Source organism: Mixophyes fleayi, chromosome 3 (genome assembly GCF_038048845.1).
Source record: "Mixophyes fleayi isolate aMixFle1 chromosome 3, aMixFle1.hap1, whole genome shotgun sequence".
NCBI classification, from domain to species: Eukaryota; Metazoa; Chordata; class Amphibia; order Anura; family Limnodynastidae; genus Mixophyes; species Mixophyes fleayi.
In genome coordinates this window covers 242,463,120-242,480,419 of record NC_134404.1, presented here as the reverse complement: position 1 = coordinate 242,480,419, position 17,300 = coordinate 242,463,120, and the positions used below count along the sequence as shown (strand labels likewise).

The window sequence follows — 17,300 nt, the reverse complement described above, 5'->3', positions numbered from 1 at the left end:
CACAATTCCCATGGTTTGCAGTAGACTGGAAGATGCTTTGGGAACATCCTAGACCTCTACCTCTTTAGCCAGATCTCCATAACTAAGGACAAATTCTTCATTAAAATCCAGAGGGGCGAGCTTTGATGGCAGAGGGCGAGACTTAAGGGAATCTCCGAAAAAGTGATTGACCTATTCTTGCAGGCAAGATAAAAACAGTTCTGTGGTCTGTTGTAAAACTTGGCAAAAGTGTATCATGTGGTGCAAACCTGTGCAGGATTCACATATTCTTAAATTTCTTCATGATGGCCTTAGTAAAGTTCTCACTCTCTTAACCTTCTGCACTTTATATCTTTTTTGGGCACTTTGGAATACCTTATTATCGTGTGGGGGGGGGGGGCATTCAGGCATTTGTCCCCATACGAAGGCCTTTGTAGTGCCATGAGATCTCAACTTAGTTCTCAACTTGTTGATGTCTGAACTCTTTAAACATTTGCAAGAGGTTTCCTTTAGGTGCTTACACTGAAAGTAGTGTTTCTTGACAATTATCTTTGCTCACAGAGTTGGGGAACTGCAGGTTTTAGGGTACTAAGAGCTCTTTTTGAATGTTTATACAGATAAGCTCTGGAGCTTATCCAGCCTTCTTACCGAAAGTAGTGTCCTCCTTCAATATTAATCAAGAGATTATATTTCCATCCTTCTGTTCACATCCAGTTAATGACAAAGAAAGAAAGTTACACACATTGGACTAAGAGCAATCAACTGTGTATCCATCTAGTGCAGTAGAATTTAGGAAAACAGAACAACTTTGTAATTCAGACAGGTCCCTGGAAAGAGAATGCGCCATCCAAACAGACCAACCTTGGGTAGATTAGAGAAGTTATTACACAGGCATAGAAGAAGAACGAACATAAGGTGCCAGAAATTCTGGAGGCTAACTCAAAAGAGACATGTCCAAGAGGTTGCTACTGCTCTAGTTGATTTTTGAGTCAGGAATTTCTCCCCTCCTCTCTGCCAACTACTTGTGCATTTGAATCAGGCTCATTGTATTTTGTTCTCTGACTGTGGGAAAATCGCAAGTGTCTGTACCGGGACCTATATGCATCTTCTTGCCATAATGTAATTTTTTGGCTCAGAGTATCATCTGTATGTTGGCCTGGCCTAGTATCTGATCTTAAGTCATTGTTAACAATTAGTCATTCTTTATGAAATCCATTTGAAAAGTTTAAAGAATCCAGGGTTGCAATGAATCCAAATCTTCATACAAATTGTTAGGTGCTACAAAACATTGTGTTTATGTGTACATGTATATACAACATACATTTAGAAATTTATTCTTAGAAAAGTAGCTCATTTATATACAGATAGTGACACTATAAATTGACAACTTTTTGTGACCAATTGCAATAACAGCATTATATGTAGTGGAAGGGTCTTCATGGTCTTCTAGCACTTGTAATTAGAATGGCTGTGCTGATTACAAGCTTACACTTAAAATTTAATAAGAACAATCAACATAAAGAAGTTAGTCTGGACTTCCGGTGGGCGAGTTCAGCAATTCTGATCACGCCGCATGAGCTCCGCCACAGCAGACAAATAAACGAGCGTTTTAAGAGCTGAGAATACAACTACAGTTTCACATCCTGTTGGGATAAGCGCCAGGCAAAGGAGGTCGTGACTCTTACCAGCTCCCTGGGCAAAAAAACACCGGATTTCAGCCCCTGAATTATCGAGGCACAGTTCCGTTCGGCCATCTTGGATTCTTCCAGCCGGCGCGAGCGCTTTGTTGTTCTGGATTTCTTTCACCAGACTGTGAGTACAGTAGAAAAATAAGAACCCTACATAACACAAGACCCTAAAATTTACCCCAGTGTGAATGTTTGGATATTTAGTGGTCTTCCAAATTAAAGCAAACATGGATATCCCTGAGAGGGACGGCGGCCATTTTAACCCACAGCATCCTGCGTTTAATGTATGAGTTTCAGTCAAATTTAAGCTCATACACGCTGAAGAGGGCTAAAGCTATGTGAAAAACAATATGGTACTCACCCTGGGTTGCAATATATAAGCAAATACGGTAGAAGACCTGAAACGATCTACAATGATATGTAGGGTTTTATTGACATATCCATTGGCGATATATATGGAGATATAGAGAGGAGAACAACAAAATATAAAGGAGAGGGGGAAAAAAAGGATAAAAGGAAAATGAACAAAAAAAAAAAAGGAAATTGTCACATATAGATAATAATCTATAATATGGACAAATTTGTCACTATGCGGAAAAATGCTAAGCAGCAATTTGCACGCAATGAGCGTGATCATAAAAAAAGTGACTTCTCTGAAGCACAACAGGCAAAAGCACAATCACAACCAATATTAGAGAGCACACTTAATACGCGATCACTTGAGGATATATCTGGATTCATGGATAATGTACCAGAGGCCTCTTCACACCCAGTTTCATATTCTGAAGTAGTACGAGCAATTAAGGAAACCATGGAGCCCTTGATGCAGGCTCAGGCATCAAAACTTACAACAGCAATTCAGGCGCTGAAAGAACAAATGTCACATATCACTCAACAAGTTAAAGCCAATGAACAACGAATTGGAGAGAATATTCGTGAAACTGTCGCTTTAAAAACAAAAGTAGTGAATTTAGAAAAGTCTCAGAAGCAAATGAGCAACAAAATAGATGATCTGGAGAACAGATCTCGCCGAAACAACTTGCGCCTAGTTGGATTGCCAGAGTCGGTAAGAGGTCCATCGCTAGATCACTTCTTGACAGTGACATTCCCCGCAATCTTGCAGATTCCAGAAGATCAAAGAGGAATTATTATCGAACGTGCACATCGCCTTGGACCACCAAGGGATAATGGATCTCGGAGCCCTAGGACAGTTATATTTAAATGTCTTAACTTCACACACAAGCTACTGCTGTGGTCAGCAGCGAAGAGATTGGGACATGTGTCATGGGAAAATAACAAGCTCCTATTATTTCAGGACTATTTAGCAGAGGTTAGAAGGGCTCGGAAGGAGTTCTCGCCAGCCTGTTCAAGGATGATCACTGCAAACCGCAAGTTTGCGTTACTATATCCAGCTCGCTTGCGCATCTTTGATGAAAGTGATTACAAAGATTTCATGACAGTTGATGATGCTAATTCCTTTTTGGATGAAGAGTTAAATGCAGCGCAAATAATGGAAACCTCCCCGAGTTTGGCGAACGATCCTTGAGAAAGGTCTCACCTGAAGGTTGTTGTCGGTACTGGCTTACCAACATAGAGTTAATCATAAGTTTCTGGGTTTATATTCACCTTATTTTGGGACTTACAAAGTTGAAACCTGTATCTTGCTCTCTTTTTTTGAATGGTATATACCTTTTGTTTTCTTCAAATGTTGAAAGTTATAGAACCATGGTCAGGCTTTTGAGTAGTTCAGTCTAGATAATTAGTCCAGCAACTAATATTCGGATGTAATACCAGATTCAGTATAGACGACTAGGTAGCCTAATGTTTTGTGAATTATCTTTGGGAGGTATCGCACCTGGAGGCTGTAGTCTGTGTTGACTTACTAATATAGAGTTAATCATATACTTCTGGGTTTATATTTACTCTTTTTTGAGACTTAGAGTTGAGACCGATATCCTGTTATCTTTTTGAATAATACTTGCCTTTGTTAAATATCATTCTCTTCAAATGTAGAAAGTTATAAAACCAGAGTCGGATGCCTTTTGAGCTGTTCAGTTTAGTCAACTAGTTCAATACATGTAAAACTACTAATATTCTGATATAGAACCAGATTCAGTATAGATGACAATGCAGCCTAATGCTATTTCAGCCCTTGATATCTTATAACCTGAATTGGCCTGTTCTTGTTACTGGTATTTTCTATCTGTCTTCTCTTCCCCTTTTCCTCAATCTCCATAATGGATATAATATTACATATATTGGTTAATATATTATGTTATATCTTGTAACAAATTTATGTGTTTATTACCTCGCTCTCGGACCTTACCTGAGAGAGAGTTATGTTGTACATAATTTAAGTTCAGGGATTTACTTTATTTTAAACTACCGTAATATTTTGAAGATACCTAGGGTGATCACTAAATTTCATATTACAATGTTTTCTGATGCCCCACCAACTACCCTCCCCGTGTGTACCCTCACCAATTCATCCTACCGGTATCTTGGATACCTCCCCTTTTGTATCCACACTACAAGCTCAGAATCTGGAGATTCCAGAGGAATTGTTAAATGTAAAAATGTTAATAGGTATTCTTGAGAGAGATAAAGAAACACTTAGGAGTATTTCACGAAGTCATTACGTTGAATATGGCTGCCATTAAGATTTGTTCTTGGAATGTAGGAGGGATTAACTCCCCTATAAAGCGTAAGAAAATACCCAATAAAATAGGAGCAGACGTCTCATTTTTACAAGAGACACACCTGACAATTACAGAACACGCAAAACTTAATATGCTTCGTCAGATAGTCCTTGTGTCAGCGTCTTATAATTCAAAAGCAAGAGGAGTGGCTATATTGATACAAAAGGGTTTACTTTACGAAATCCACCATGCATTTGCAGATGTAAATGGACGCATAGCGCTATTAGATATCACAATATAAGGAATACGATATACTTTATGTAACATTTATGCTCCAAATACCTATCATAAAACATTCTTTCAGAATGTTCTAAATATGTTATATACTTATATAGACACCTCATTGATTTTGGGAGGAGATTTTAACATAGTGGAATCTCCATATTTAGATAGGACAGGGCAGAGGACTCGTCCGAAATATTCCATTGGTATGAGTCATTTGATAAAACAATTACATGTTGGGGATGTATGGAGGGTGAGGAACCCTACGACAATGGATTACACGTGCTTATCTGCTGCTCACGCTACATTTTCACGAATAGACATGGTTTTGATTGCTACATCCCTCCTTACCAGATCTCGGTTAGCTCAAATTGAACCAATATGTATTTCAGATCATGCTCTTATTTGGATTAAAATTGAAAATCCTACTCCTAGGGGGGGGGATTACCGACATTGGTGGTTTCCCACTTACTTGATGACATCCATTAAATTTCGAGACAGATTAGAAGCTGCATGGGCCACATACTCTCAAAACAATGCAGAACATCAATCAGATCACACACTCTTTTCGCAAACAGCTAAAGTAGTAATGAGGGGTGAAATTGTCTTTTTTACAAATAAATTTAAAAAGATCAATCCAGAACATATATAGCAGCACAAAAAGAGGTAACTAACGCATTGCATAGAATGAAAGCAAATCCTAGTACTCGAAACAAACAATTATATAACCAAAAAAAAAGACTTTCAATACAGTAGTGACTCAAATGGGGACCAATTATGCAAACAGGGGTAAATTTAAATTTTATAAACATGGAAACAAGTCAGGAAAACTTCTATCCAATCTCTTGAGAGTTGAAAGACCTAAGGTTACTATCCCGGCCCTAACAGACGAACAGGGCATCCTACAGCATATTGGGGAAAAAATCATTAGCATATTAAAATCTTTCTACCAGAAACTATATACACCAACACATATAGATGAAAACTCCAAACGCTCTTTTTGGGGGCAGGTTATTCTCCCACGAATTTCAGAGGAGCAAAGGGAAGCACTACTAACACCCATTACAATAGAAGAGGTAACCTCCGCCATTAAACATTTAAAACCCTTTAAAGTCCTGATGGACTGAGTGGGGAGTTTTACAGGTCACTACAACCGCAAATTATGGAATCTTTAACAAATTTTTATAACTCCATATTACAAAAGCAGTCTATCCCAATGCATTTCAATAGTGCTATTATAAAAGTACTGCCAAAACCAGGGAGAGATCCCAGTTCATACCGTCCAATATCACTGCTGGACGTAGATTATAAACTCTTTACAAAAATCATGGCAGAACGCCTTAAATTTATAATTCCATCTGTTGTACATGGTGATCAAATGGGATTTGTATGGAACCGCCACTCAGTAACTAATGTACGGAAGATATTAACAGTCATCCAAGAGATTCAACATTCAGGTACACAGGAGCCAAACTTGGTGCGTTCGTTAGATGCTGAGAAGGAATTTGATATGGTGGTATGGGATCACTTATTCGAATCCCTGCACAAGTTCGGATTTCCCCCGGATTACATAACAATCCTGCGTACACTGTATACCAATCCATTAACGAGAGTCATGGCAAATGGATTTATCTCATCCCCATTTGCAGTTCAAAGAGGCACCAGGCAAGGGTGTCCACTGTCACCGTTACTGTTTGCTCTGGCTCTCGAACCTCTGGCAGTGGCACTGAGAAAATGTACAGTATACCAGGGTATCCACGTGGGAAAAATAGAGTGCAAGTTAGAATTATATGCTGACGATATGCTTTTATTAGTAACTAATCCAGAGACCTCAATACCTGCTATATTGAACATTATTACGCAATATGGAGATTTTGCAGGATATAAAATTAATTTGAATAAATCAGAGGTCTTACCTATATCTGGCAATCAATCTATCCTATCGAGCCCAATGATTACTTCCCAATTTAAAATAGCCAACCATAAACTTAAATATCTAGGGGTAAATATTACTCCCCATATACAAAATCTATATAATAAAAATTTCACTCCAATACTAACACAACTGACCTCCTTGTTAAACAACTGGGAAAAATTACATCTATCTTTACTTGGCCGTAATGCAGTTCTTAAAATTGTTGTATTCCCAAAACTAAGCTACTTGCTTCGGATGTTACCAATGGAACTTACTAAATTAGATGCTTATAATTGCACAAAAATATTTATACAGTTTCTCTGGCAATCCAAACGTCCGAGAATTGCTTGAAGTAAACTCAAACAAAATAGAAAATAGAAAAAATGGAGGTATTGGATTTCCTGATGTGATAGCCTTTTCTAGGTCAGCCTTATTCCGCTATTGGCTCCTTAATCGTGATATATACACTAATAAAAATCTAGAGAGGGAAACTTTTGCACCATATTCTAGTGCAGCATTACTTCACTTACCTAAAGCAAAAATCCCTCCACATATACTGAATAATATATTATTTATACATACTTACAAAGCATGGATAGCAATTAAAAAGACTTATCAACGAAAGAAGCCATATACAAAGTATATTACTTTTTGGGGTAACCCTGAATTCCCTTCCGGTATAGATAACACAATTTTTTTTAAAATGGAAAGCAAAGGGAATTACAGCCATAAAAGACATTTTTGATCCGGGAGGCACAATGTATACCTTCCAACAACTCCGAGAGAAATATAACTTACCAAATACGCAATTTTATATGTACTTACAAGCCAGACATTATACTATGAATATTACCGGTCACAAACTTTGTCTTCAAAACTCTGCTGATTTTGAATCTCTCATACATTTCTTAGTCACTAATACATATAGAATTAAATATGTATATGGTGATATTGTGGCTGGTGACATACCTAAATTATGGTCAAAAACTTTAGCTTCTTGGCAGAAAGACTTACCTGAGCTGACAGACTCTGATCCACTATTAAAACTTGTGGATCGCATAATGAAAGCTCTTTTCTCAGCCGATCTCCAAGAAGTTCATTATAAAACAATTAATAGAGCATATGTGTCACAACATCAAAGAAAGTTTATGATCCCGGGTGAATTGGGATGCTGCCCTAAATGTGGAGGAACAGATGACACCTTCTTACACAATATGTGTAGTTGTAGGAAAATAGAGAGATTTTGGAATAAGATTATGGTTTTTATAAACACCAGTTTCCACATTAATCTACAGAGGGACTTTAATGCTTTAATGTTTGCAGATGTTCGTAACTGGATACCCAGCTTCCCAGAAATTGACATAAAGCCAGTTCTGATTGTATTGGTGACAATAGCAAAAAAAGTAATATTGGGACACTGGATAAAAACCTCTTCTCCTTTAATTACTCAGGTGAAAGCAAGAATATTAGAAACTCTTTATTTCGATAGGGCAACAATTCCGGATGTTGAAAAGGGAGTGGCACGTTATTATCACAAATGGGGACTTTATATAGAATTCCTACCTCAAAATATACAAGACACAATTATGAAGGTTTTCGAGTAAACTACATGGTCATTACAATGTAGGCTATAGTAAGACATATACTTGTATAAGACGACAAACCCAGAAAACAATATTCTATACTATATGAATATTGGAATAATAACAATACCTCATACCCTCCAACTATTAAGGCTTAAATTACATATCTCTCATTTATTTGTTTCTTATGAAAAAGGTTTTGAAGTCACAATATCTTGTTTTTAGTATCTCTGATACAGCTAAAAGATACTCCAAGCTGAGGTTTGCCCCCTACCGCCCCCCACCCTTACCCACCCCACTCGTGCTACCGCCCTTTATCTTTATTACTTAAAAATGTGATTGAGAATTAGATACAAAACAACTAAAGCCAAATTTCTTGTGCATTTTTGATACTAGAACAAATATGACCAAATTATTGTGAACCAAGACTGTTGAATTGAATTGTTAATTTTGTATTTTTATATGCACAAAAAACTGTTATATGTTTTGTATGTTTAACTTTGAGAAACAATAAAAAGATAGTCTATTTTGATTGCATGTATATGCTTAAAAATTAAATTTCATTAAAAATGTGTTTTGTCTTTCTCAGGGTGAAGATGTACAAACTCTAGGACAAATTGAAATTTGTTTTTCAAAAGATTTTAAGCCAATCAACTGTACAGAAACATCAGATGAGATTTTGATGACCAAAGATGAGCCACAAATAAAGTGGAAAACATATTATGAGGAGTTACATGTTTGTGACAAGAACTTAAGCACTTTTTATCCACCTGTAGAATAATAGGTTGTTTTCATAGCAATACCAAAATGAAAACATATTTTGATATTGACTTCAACTCTGATTTAAAAAAATAAAATAAAAATAAATTTTTTAATGTTGTAAATAACAAGCAATATGCCCCAATGTAGGAATTTAGTAGTACTGGTATCAGTTCTTTTTTTTTTTTCAAAAAAAACTTGGGTTGCTCATGTCAAGAACACGAACATAATCATAGAATGCCTCCCTCCTATTGTGACGAGAGCTGTTACACAATTTAATGACGAGGAGAATGTCAGGAGGTATCAAGGAGAAATAATGGTACATTTGAAATGGGGTAAAATTAGATATGTGCTTTTTGAATTACACAAAATCCTTTATATATAAAAGTTGAAGTTTAAGCATTATGAATAAAAGATCCTGTTGTCATATATAAGTTAAGACAGGTACTGCTGTAATTATTTAAATATATATTATTGCTGTTTTCATACAGGTTAATGCAACACTTTCTTCTGAGCTATAAATTTCACACAATCACCCAAATGAATCATATCTAACAGACTATCATAGGTCTTTCACTAATATAGGCATCTGTGAATTAGCAGCTCCACTATTTTGTGAGTGACAGCAATCTCACTCCATGATAGTGCTGAACCTGCAGCTAACCACAGGATGTGATGGCACCATGTCTGCATTGCGCAAGGAACACATCCATTAAGGTTTCTGAGTGGAAGAGTTTCAATCGTTTTCTTACATTTTAGATAGTGTGTAAGCGTAAGAAACCTCAATCGGACATGTTAAACCGTAAGGTTTTATCTATGGAAATATTTTTTTTCTTAATCCCTAATAACCAAGCATGTTTAAATTGTTGTTCCATTATATTAGGCTATACCACCTATATTGGATGCCTATTCAACCTATCCACTACCGTTTTAGTAAAGTACTTTTTCCTCAGATTTCCTTTAAAGTTAGTGCTCTCTATTCAAGTTAATGTCTTTTTCTCACACATACCCCCTTCCCACCAGCTTTTTGTTTGCATTCTACCCCCCCATCTTATCTCTCACATCCCCCCCACTGTATCAGCTGTTTTCACACATATCGCTCTACCCACCATTGTACGTTACCACTGAGCACCAACTTTTCTTTCACATGTGACCCCATATGCCAACCATCTTTTCTCTCACAGACCATCATATATGCCCACCAGCTTTTTTCTCACGTGTCACCCCATATGACCACCAACATTTCTCACACATGCCACTCTATAGTATAACTGTGTATATGTACAGTGTTGCTGTGTGTCTACGAGTCCACGCATACTGTCCCCGTGTGTCTACGGGTCCACGCATACTGTCCCTGTGTGTCTAATGGTCCCCTGTATAGTGCCGCAGTGTTTAGAGGAACTCTAGGCACTCACTGTGGTGAAGATCTCCAGGCGCTGGTTGTCCATGCAGATATGGTTTCTCAGTAGCATCCACTTCTCATTCTGTAAGTTGAGGTTAGGTACCGCTCCGCCTCTCTCTTCAGAGCCAAGAAGACTGTGTCCCCCAGCAGCAGATAACATAAATATATGATGAGGAGGATCAGGGTGACAGATTCCCGGCAGAGCTGTTTTTGTGATGCAGACCATGGCCGAGTCGGGCACTGTATATTAATGTCCCAGAAGAGAGGGCTTTGTGGTGTCGAGCTGCTGCTTTGGAGGGGTGATATATAGGACTGCCGGCTGGATCCTGTGTGACAGTCATTAGAACATTCCATCGAATAGTATGACAGGCAGCGCACTCTTGTGGCATGGCGCTCCCTACTGCAGCGTATACCAAGTTACGGCCCTGGGCAAGATGCTATGGATAAAGGATGGGAAAATACTTGGCTGGGGGGTGCTAGGGGCAAGGGTGGGGGAGGTCTCCGAGAGGTCCATCTTGCTGAAACTGTTAGTGGAGCTGCAAGCTTTTGTTCACTTTTCCATTGGACATCATGGGCTAACTAAAATAAAAAGGGGGGGGGGTGATTGGTAAGCGCTCTTAAGAGGATGGGGGGAGGGGAATTGGCTGCTGCCACTGTCTCAATAGGAGATAAGCCTGTTAACTCCAAATAAAACAATATAAAACATGCAATTTGAGACTTGGCGCAAAGGGGGAGGCTGACACACAGAGGACTACAGATGGATTATTGTTTGGTTTATCCCGTGTATTGCAAGTCCACTCTTGCTATAAGTTTGTCAAAGTCTTAACCTCCCATAACAGAAGCACGTAAATGCATTACCCAGGAGCAGATACATATGTTCTCAATACCGTTCTCAAGTACACATTGCAATCGATACATTGTCTGTTAGTGGTGTGTCCAGTTCTAAATGTAGATATCACAGCTGGGGTTATTTGTCCACACCTTTATCCTGCTTGTCCCTTGTTTTCTCCTCAATATGAGCAGATACATGTAAAAGAGGGGATAAAAAGAAAACAGCTCGTGGTGCAGCACGTTTTCAACATTTAATTTCAAATACGTTAAAATCACTCACATTTAGATAAATATAACAGTCATCAATGGGTTTCTTTACTTTCACTAAAGCAATACACGCTTTCTCCTTGTTCCACACCGAACACTGCTTTAAGCTGACAATCAAGCTGCGGCTACTTTCCAATCCGCTGAGCGAACTCCGTTATGTCGGGGGGCGTGGTCTGTTACGTGTTCTAATCCTCATATTGAGGAGAAAACTTTAAAAAAAAAAAAAATGTACCCAGGCACACCTCCTCTGTCCCCGCTCAGCACCGGCTTGCGTAGGGGCTCTCCACCCAGTAAGTACTGTCTATCCCTTTTCACTCCCCCAGTAGACTCGAGTTAGGGCAGGGCCTTGGGTCGGCAGTGCGGCACGACTCCTCGTTCCTGGGGAGGCCAGGGCTTCCTTGGGAGTAGTATAACAGCCCCTTTGAGTTCTGGGGGCAATCGGGGTGTTCCATGGTTCCATTGGGGCAGTGCAACCCTGCCCCTTTGAGCGCCGGGAGCGACCACGGTCTTTCGCGGTTCCATTGGGGTGTCTGTGTTCTGGCGCGGTTGCCTGGCGGTCCCAGGACGGACGGTGTCTCGGGTAAGACGGAGTTCGCCCGCATTCTGGCAGTATACTGACTGTTCCGGGTGGGGACTGTGATACCCAGCGGCATACTGCCGGCAGAGGGAGTCCTGTACTGAGGTTCGAGTGGCCCTCACTAGTGAGTAGGGAGTTCGGGCGAGAACGTTCTCTGTCCCGAGCTCTTGTAGCCCTGTGTGACTTGGCCAGAATAAAACAGGGTGTCGTCAAGCGGAGCTGAGTAGTCCTCTGTTCCTAGACGCCGCTCCGGATAGCCCCTTCCTTCCCCTTTGCCATACGTGCCTCTTGTGCTTCTCGCCCACAGGGGAACCATACCATCATGGTTCGCGAAGTAGTCTCTACCATCGGAGTGACCCCCTTCCATAGCGGCCCTCCTTCCTTCTTAGGGGACACTCCGGGGCGTTCCCTCCGGAGTGCCTCCCTCACACCCGCTCAGCACACCTCCTCTGTCCCCGCACACTCCCTCTGTTCACGTTCAGCACACTCCCTCTGTTCACGTTCAGCACACTCCCTCTGTTCACGTTCAGCACACCTCTGTCACTGCTCAGCACACCTCCTCTGTCACCGCTCACCTCTGTCCCCGCTTACCTCTCCACACTCCTTCTGTCCCCGCTCGGCACACTCCTCCTGTCCACACTCAGCACACTCCTTTTGTCCCCGCTCGGCACACTCCTTCTGTCCCCGCTTGGCACAATCCCACTGTCCCAGCTCGGCACACCTCCTCTGTCCCCGCACAGCTCACCTCCTCTGTCCCCCTTGGCACACTGCCGATGTCGGGCATTATGTAGCCCTAATAATTGCTGGGTTTTTGTGACACTGGTTTAGTACACTTGGTTTGTCCTGTTATCATCCATTATGCCACCCCAGATTCCCATCGCTCTGTATGATCAGGAACTACTGAGCACTTTTAAATCCCCCGCCCCCTGCTCAGTGCGGTGAATAAATTAACTGACGTCACAGGGGGTGGGAGGTTTTAAAATGAATTCCCGAACAGCCACCTCTGGCACTGCACGGAGGGATTAAACTTTGCAATAAGAGCAGTGCCAGGGCCAATAATGATGCAATGTGCCCCCCTCAGTTCAAAAACACCAACCAGCCCATATATAGCCAACAAATAGGTCCATTTCCTCTGCAGTTTACAGAACTAAATCGTTATGCGAGGGATAACACAGCCATATTTGTGCTCGCAAGTGAAGCCACATATACTACACCCAGCACAAGCCTCTATATGACATGTGCAGCATTATGAACTTTTCTGAAATCCCCTATCTTTAAAATGGGGCATATTTTTACAAAATTGTAAAAAAAACCTGTCAATTTCTCTAAATTTTAAACCCTCACAGGCACTACTGAGCCCTAATAGCTTTCTTACAAATACAAAAGTGGAAGCTGCTCAAATCAATTTATAGGCCATAACAGGTGCTGAAAGGGTGGGGTTATCCTGCAAGGAACATACACACAACATTTTTTCCCCCAGCACACTGCTATAGCCAGCAACAGATCTGCCATTTCTACTGTAGATAAAAATGCAAAAGTCTTTGTTGCACACATTTGCAAATGTATGTTTAAGCCATCCTGCCACGCCAAGGCGCTTTTGCATATAGGATGGTCCTACTCTAAACAATGAGAGTCCCTATATTTGGGCCATACATATGTGTTTTTAAATTGAGAGCTAACTTACCAAAGAGGTACCCCAGAAGCCTCCAAATAGCAATCCAATGTCAGCACTCCCCCTCAGCTACTGACACCAACATGCCTCTCAGACAAATACAAAAGTGGAAGCTGCTCAAATCAATTTATAGGCCATAACAGGTGCTGAAAGGGTGGGGTTATCCTGCAAGGAACATACACACAACATTTTTTCCCCCAGCACACTGCTATAGCCAGCAACAGATCTGCCATTTCTACTGTAGCTAAAAATGCAAAAGTCTTTGTTGCACACATTTGCAAATGTATGTTTAAGCCATCCTGCCACGCCAAGGCGCTTTTGCATATAGGATGGTCCTACTCTAAACAATGAGAGTCCCTATATTTGGGCCATACATATGTGTTTTTAAATTGAGAGCTAACTTACCAAAGAGGTACCCCAGAAGCCTCCAAATAGCAATCCAATGTCAGCACTCCCCCTCAGCTACTGACACCAACATGCCTCTCAGACAAATACAAAAGTGGAAGCTGCTCAAATCAATTTATAGGCCATAACAGGTGCTGAAAGGGTGGGGTTATCCTGCAAGGAACATACACACAACATTTTTTCCCCCAGCACACTGCTATAGCCAGCAACAGATCTGCCATTTCTACTGTAGCTAAAAATGCAAAAGTCTTTGTTGCACACATTTGCAAATGTATGTTTAAGCCATCCTGCCACGCCAAGGCGCTTTTGCATATAGGATGGTCCTACTCTAAACAATGAGAGTCCCTATATTTGGGCCATACATATGTGTTTTTAAATTGAGAGCTAACTTACCAAAGAGGTACCCCAGAAGCCTCCAAATAGCAATCCAATGTCAGCACTCCCCCTCAGCTACTGACACCAACATGCCTCTCAGACAAATACAAAAGTGGAAGCTGCTCAAATCAATTTATAGGCCATAACAGGTGCTGAAAGGGTGGGGTTATCCTGCAAGGAACATACACAGAACATTTTTTCCCCCAGCACACTGCTATAGCCAGCAACAGATCTGCCATTTCTACTGTAGCTAAAAATGCAAAAGTCTTTGTTGCACACATTTGCAAATGTATGTTTAAGCCATCCTGCCACGCCAAGGCGCTTTTGCATATAGGATGGTCCTACTCTAAACAATGAGAGTCCCTATATTTGGGCCATACATATGTGTTTTTAAATTGAGAGCTAACTTACCAAAGAGGTACCCCAGAAGCCTCCAAATAGCAATCCAATGTCAGCACTCCCCCTCAGCTACTGACACCAACATGCCTCTCAGACAAATACAAAAGTGGAAGCTGCTCAAATCAATTTATAGGCCATAACAGGTGCTGAAAGGGTGGGGTTATCCTGCAAGGAACATACACACAACATTTTTTCCCCCAGCACACTGCTATAGCCAGCAACAGATCTGCCATTTCTACTGTAGATAAAAATGCAAAAGTCTTTGTTGCACACATTTGCAAATGTATGTTTAAGCCATCCTGCCACGCCAAGGCGCTTTTGCATATAGGATGGTCCTACTCTAAACAATGAGAGTCCCTATATTTGGGCCATACATATGTGTTTTTAAATTGAGAGCTAACTTACCAAAGAGGTACCCCAGAAGCCTCCAAATAGCAATCCAATGTCAGCACTCCCCCTCAGCTACTGACACCAACATGCCTCTCAGACAAATACAAAAGTGGAAGCTGCTCAAATCAATTTATAGGCCATAACAGGTGCTGAAAGGGTGGGGTTATCCTGCAAGGAACATACACACAACATTTTTTCCCCCAGCACACTGCTATAGCCAGCAACAGATCTGCCATTTCTACTGTAGCTAAAAATGCAAAAGTCTTTGTTGCACACATTTGCAAATGTATGTTTAAGCCATCCTGCCACGCCAAGGCGCTTTTGCATATAGGATGGTCCTACTCTAAACAATGAGAGTCCCTATATTTGGGCCATACATATGTGTTTTTAAATTGAGAGCTAACTTACCAAAGAGGTACCCCAGAAGCCTCCAAATAGCAATCCAATGTCAGCACTCCCCCTCAGCTACTGACACCAACATGCCTCTCAGACAAATACAAAAGTGGAAGCTGCTCAAATCAATTTATAGGCCATAACAGGTGCTGAAAGGGTGGGGTTATCCTGCAAGGAACATACACACAACATTTTTTCCCCCAGCACACTGCTATAGCCAGCAACAGATCTGCCATTTCTACTGTAGATAAAAATGCAAAAGTCTTTGTTGCACACATTTGCAAATGTATGTTTAAGCCATCCTGCCACGCCAAGGCGCTTTTGCATATAGGATGGTCCTACTCTAAACAATGAGAGTCCCTATATTTGGGCCATACATATGTGTTTTTAAATTGAGAGCTAACTTACCAAAGAGGTACCCCAGAAGCCTCCAAATAGCAATCCAATGTCAGCACTCCCCCTCAGCTACTGACACCAACATGCCTCTCAGACAAATACAAAAGTGGAAGCTGCTCAAATCAATTTATAGGCCATAACAGGTGCTGAAAGGGTGGGGTTATCCTGCAAGGAACATACACACAACATTTTTTCCCCCAGCACACTGCTATAGCCAGCAACAGATCTGCCATTTCTACTGTAGATAAAAATGCAAAAGTCTTTGTTGCACACATTTGCAAATGTATGTTTAAGCCATCCTGCCACGCCAAGGCGCTTTTGCATATAGGATGGTCCTACTCTAAACAATGAGAGTCCCTATATTTGGGCCATACATATGTGTTTTTAAATTGAGAGCTAACTTACCAAAGAGGTACCCCAGAAGCCTCCAAATAGCAATCCAATGTCAGCACTCCCCCTCGGCTACTGACACCAACATGCCTCTCAGACAAATACAAAAGTGGAAGCTGCTCAAATCAATTTATAGGCCATAACAGGTGCTGAAAGGGTGGGGTTATCCTGCAAGGAACATACACACAACATTTTTCCCCCAGCACACTGCTATAGCCAGCAACAGATCTGCCATTTCTACTGTAGATAAAAATGCAAAAGTCTTTGTTGCACACATTTGCAAATGTATGTTTAAGCCATCCTGCCACGCCAAGGCGCTTTTGCATATAGGATGGTCCTACTCTAAACAATGAGAGTCCCTATATTTGGGCCATACATATGTGTTTTTAAATTGAGAGCTAACTTACCAAAGAGGTACCCCAGAAGCCTCCAAATAGCAATCCAATGTCAGCACTCCCCCTCAGCTACTGACACCAACATGCCTCTCAGACAAATACAAAAGTGGAAGCTGCTCAAATCAATTTATAGGCCATAACAGGTGCTGAAAGGGTGGGGTTATCCTGCAAGGAACATACACACAACATTTTTTCCCCCAGCACACTGCTATAGCCAGCAACAGATCTGCCATTTCTACTGTAGATAAAAATGCAAAAGTCTTTGTTGCACACATTTGCAAATGTATGTTTAAGCCATCCTGCCACGCCAAGGCGCTTTTGCATATAGGATGGTCCTACTCTAAACAATGAGAGTCCCTATATTTGGGCCATACATATGTGTTTTTAAATTGAGAGCTAACTTACCAAAGAGGTACCCCAGAAGCCTCCAAATAGCAATCCAATGTCAGCACTCCCCCTCAGCTACTGACACCAACATGCCTCTCAGACAAATACAAAAGTGGAAGCTGCTCAAATCAATTTATAGGCCATAACAGGTGCTGAAAGGGTGGGGTTATCCTGCA

The 17,300-nt window shown here is 40.9% G+C and overlaps 1 protein-coding gene across 2 annotated transcripts in view; it reads left to right on the top strand.

Moving 5' to 3' along the window:
• The window catches only part of RNASET2 (ribonuclease T2), a 104,889-nt gene extending 95,605 nt beyond the window's left edge, over positions 1–9,284 (top strand). For both annotated transcript variants that reach the window (XM_075203362.1, XM_075203363.1), the window contains exon 10: positions 8,676–9,284. In XM_075203362.1, the coding sequence (XP_075059463.1) occupies positions 8,676–8,867 (192 nt within the window). In that variant the 3' untranslated portion in view covers positions 8,868–9,284. The remainder of the gene's footprint in view (positions 1–8,675) is intronic.
• Positions 9,285–17,300: the final 8,016 nt, after the last annotated feature.